The sequence below is a fragment of the Trypanosoma conorhini genome, assembly GCF_003719485.1.
Source record: "Trypanosoma conorhini strain 025E chromosome Unknown Tco_14.4_contig_00120, whole genome shotgun sequence".
NCBI lineage: Eukaryota > Euglenozoa > Kinetoplastea > Trypanosomatida > Trypanosomatidae > Trypanosoma > Trypanosoma conorhini.
The window spans coordinates 1-4,297 of NW_021704208.1; the positions used below are offsets into that span (position 1 = coordinate 1).

At 62.5% G+C, this 4,297-nt stretch overlaps 1 protein-coding gene across 1 annotated transcript, besides 2 other annotated features; it reads left to right on the forward strand.

The window, feature by feature from the left end:
- Window positions 1–384: 384 nt before the first annotated feature.
- Window positions 385–434: a microsatellite.
- Window positions 435–513: 79 nt separating this feature from the next.
- Tco025E_02862 (uncharacterized protein) lies at window positions 514–3,894 on the forward strand (the record flags this gene model as incomplete). The annotated part of the gene is made up of 1 exon (XM_029369785.1): window positions 514–3,894. One exon carries the CDS (start codon window positions 514–516, stop codon window positions 3,892–3,894), a length of 3,381 nt encoding a protein of 1,126 aa, XP_029230078.1.
- A 311-nt stretch (window positions 3,895–4,205) lies between these two features.
- Window positions 4,206–4,297: a microsatellite.

Sequence of the window (4,297 nt, forward strand, 5' to 3'; positions counted from 1 at the left end):
GTCGCGGCGCCCCCGCCGCCTGTCCTGTGTGCTGCCAGCCGCCCCTTCTTCCCGCCCCCCGTCAGGTGTAGTCGCCTCGTCGCGCCTTTCTTCGCCTGCCGCTGTGCGAGCGGGCCCTGCAGCCGCGCAGTGATTAGACACCGGATGTACTTGTCCTCCACCGACGTGTGCAGCGTGCACTCGAACTGATGCAGCAGAACATCCCCATGAGGTGCGCCTCCCTGCCCCCTTCTCTTTTCCCCTCCCTTGCCGCTTGGCTCTGCCCCGCAAGGGCCCGTTGAGTGGGATGCCTCGCCTTGCCTCGCGCGGGACCGTCCCAATTAAGGCGCCCAAGAGCCACCGCTCAGCCACGCCGCACTCGGTGCCGTGGCGTTTTTTTTGCCGGTGATGGGAGTGAGGTGCGGCGTGTGTGTGTGTGGGAGAGAGAGTGAGTGTCTCTGGCCTCTATCCACCCTGCCCCTTCTCTGTTCTCTTGTGCTGGCTGGTCCGTTAGTGTTGTTTTTGCATGATAGCATGTCATTTTTCGACGGAGTCTTGGAAGCGTGCACGGACACTCTGGGGTCCTACCTGCAGCTTGTCCAACCGGACGTAAAATGGACGATCGCGTACGTAATATTTTTCCTGTGGATGTATTTGTTCCATGCGCCGTTTCGTGTTCACAGCAACTGCCGGACGGACTGGTACGCGCAGCTCACGAAGGTGCTCCAGGCGTGGTTTGGCATCGTTGTGCTTGTCTTCCACGTTGGTCCGCTTTTTCTCTTCTCCAGGCGGCCGTCAGTTCCGTCGTTGGGCGTGGGCGATGAGGCCACGGAGGCCACTGTTTTCTTCCCCACATTCTGCGCGACGACGCTCATCGTCCTGTACGTCCACAAGAAGAAGCGTGATTGGGGGTTGAGCCTGACGTACGGGTCGACCGTCACGATCGTTCTTCTGAACGCGCTGCTGCTCTCGTTCTTTTCCACCGTGCACTACGCGTACTGCATGCAGCTACAAGAGCATGACCGCCAAGCGTGGCTTATGCGCGTGGTGGATCTGGCCTGCCCCGCGTCGGCGAAGCAGGCTCCCTTCCTGACCTTGTCGCTGCTGAGCATGTTGAATGTCCTTTTTATAGTGCTGGACTACCAGTACAAGAGACTGCGCGGGTTTGACCCTGTGCGGGGGCTGCTGTGGAGCGAGGCGTTTGATACGCGAGAGGACGGGGCTGGGGCGTCTCTGGCGCTGGAGCCCGGCGTGGACTGGCGGAGGTCGCAGCCGCGTCCTCGCCGTGTGACGGCGCGGGGGGGCGCGACGGGCGTGGGTCCCACGGAGGCCCGCGGCCGGAGCTTCGCCGCGACCCCGAAGGAGGTGCAGTCGCTGCTGGCCAGCGTCCACCCCGTGAACCGGCCCGGCATGGTGCCGTGGTTCTCGACTTTTATTGCGGGCACGGCGGCGCAGGCGGCGCTGGGCGCGGTGCTGAATTTCTTGACGTTTGACCAGCGCGGCCTGGAGCTGCACGCCGCCCCCAAAGTCTTCCACCTTTCCTTCGAGCACCGAGGTGGCGCGGCATCGAACCCGACGAGCGACGCGAGCTCCTCGCGGTCCGTCTTCGGCGCCGCCGCGGGCGAGGCGAAGCGTGCGGGGCCCCTCGCCGAAGAGGAGGTCGGCGTGTGGTTTGACTTCGTTGGGGACGTTGGCGACGGCTTCAACTCGACGTATGAGATGGCCCGGCTGATGGCGCAGCCGGCGCTGCTGCTGCCCACAACGGCGGGTGCGAAGAACTCGCGGAGGCGGGAAGGACACCGGCGCACCACGCTGGCGCCGTTTTCCAGGCGGACCCGCGCCACGCCTTCGTTGTCCCCGCCGCCGCCGTTTTCGCGCCGTACATCGGTGCCGGAAGCCGGCACCAAGGCGGCGGCGGACCGATTGTCGCTCACGCTGGACGACTACAGGCCGAGCAACTCACACTACCTCCCGCGTGCGTCTTTCGTGCTCATCGGCGGGGACTTGGCGTACCCGAACCCCACGGACGAGACGTATGGAACGCGGCTGCGGGGGCCCTACGAGGATGCACTCGGGGGGAACGCCGAACTGCGCAGGCTGGTGAAGCAGCGGTACAGTGAGGTGGTGGTGCCCAGCGCGGCAAACGGTGACGAGGCACACGTGAGCATGCTGCCCGCGCCAAGGGTGGATGCGATGGTCCGCCGCGGCGGCTTGGTGGGCGGCGGCTACAGCGACGAAGATGTGCTGCGCAGTGTGCCGCTTCTTTTCGCCATTCCGGGCAACCACGACTGGCTTGACGGCCTCGTGACGTTCAAAAAGTACATTGTAGCGGAGAAGTGGCTTGGGGGATGGCTGATGCCGCAGCGGAGCTCCTTCTTTATTTTGACGCTCCCACACAACTGGTATGTTTTCTGTGGGGACACCGGGAGCATCGCTGACATCGACTGCGAGCAGCGCAATTACTTCTTGAAGTTCATTGAGGTGAACCTCAACGACGAGGCGTGCGCCATCGTGACTTGCCACGAGCCCGCGTGGGTATATGAAGCCATGGAAGGCACCCGCACCTCGCCGATGCAGCCGCAATTGAACAGGGTGATCGAGGCCCTCGGGACACGGCTGCGGCTGCGGCTGTGCGGGGACATTCACCACTACACACGGCACACGCCTGCCGACGCTCTCTCCGATGCCCCGACGCTTGTTGTGAGTGGCGGTGGTGGTGCCTTTCTGCACGGCATGCGCAATGCGCTTGTCGTGACCCAGGGAACCGAGTACAGGCGGTCATCGGCGTTTCCGTCACGGAACGTGCTGACGTCGATTCTCGCTCGTCTTGTTGGTTTTCGCCTCATCAACTGGAAGTTTGACGTCATCGCGGGGTTTCTGAGCTTCGGTCTCATCGTGTCTGCCCTTCCGCTGACGATGCAGGACGAACGCATGCGGGAGGTCACGGGGCTTCCACAGTACGCTGCGTGCGTTGTTAGCCTCACGCTCGATCTGACCCTCTTCACGTTTGAGAAGGCGGTTGTGTCGTTGATTATTCTCACGTTCGTTTTCGCAGTCTTTTTCTCCGGTGGGGCGGAGCAGAGGGGCGCAGTATTTCGTCTCTTCTACGCTTCGTACTGGACGCTGCTTGTGGTGCTCTGCTCCACGGGCGTGCTGGCCGTGGTGCACACCACGCTTATGTACATGACAAACCGCCACATGCTCCTGTCGACGCGGGGGCACTGGGGCAGTATGATGGAGGTTCAGGTGCGCAGTGCCGCTGACACCGCGCTGGTTCGCACGCGGGAGGTGCTTGGGGAGGACCACGTGGTTGCCGCTGCGCTCGGGAGGATGCAGCTCGCGGCGCACGGCAGCTGGCTTGTTGAGGGCGGCTGTATTTTGCTGCGCGGCTTGGATGTCATGGAGAATCTGGCGTATCTATCGCATCAAGTCAGTATGAACGTGACGGGCACCTTTTCTTCGTCGACTGACCGTCTGCACATATTCCTGTACTACCTTCATCTCCTCCTGATTTACTGGCTGCTGGCGACCCCTCTCATCTCGTTTGTAGTTGGGTTGTTTCTGTTTGTGTCGGTCCAGTTCTTTGGGTTCATGTACGATGCGGCGTATTCCTCCTTTCAGATAGAGGATTACAAGCACTTCATCCGCTTCAGCATCGACCGGCGAAGACGGCTGCACGGTTACGTTGTGGCGGAGAGGCGCGTGCCGAAGGTGTGGAGGCGTGACGCACGGCATGTTGCCGAGTTCCTGAGCCCGGAGAAGGGGCGCCTCCCGCCGCATTTGCGCGAGAGGCCGAGTCGGTGGCAACCGGTGCAGTCGGACGGGAACGAGTCGGTGGCCGAAGTGCTGGAGCACTTCGTGGTGAAGCCGCACCGGCTGTCCGGCCAGCCCTCCGCAGCCAATGACGCGGAGTAGGGCCCTGCTCACTTCCTTTTTTTTTTTTTGGTACTCCTCGTGTCTGCGTTGCGGGTGAGGTGTTCTGTGTTGCGGCCGCCAGTTTGCGCCCATGTGTACAGGCGAGAGGTTTTAGTTTAGTTTGCCGGCTTTTTTTTTGTTTGCTGAGGTGGAGAGGGCGTGCGTGGCGTCGCTGAGGGCGCGAGAAGGGGAGAAGGAGAGAGGCACTGTGACGGAGGGGGCGTCGTGGGGGCTTTGCGTCAGACTCCGGCCTCGGGCTTCACGGGCCCCGCGGCACCGGTACAACTGTTTCTGCAAATAACTATATTGCCGTGCGTGTGCGTGTGCGTGTGCGTGTGCGTGTGCGTGTGCGTGTGCGTGTGCGTGTGCGTGTGCGTGTGCGTGTGCGTGTGCGTGTGCGTGT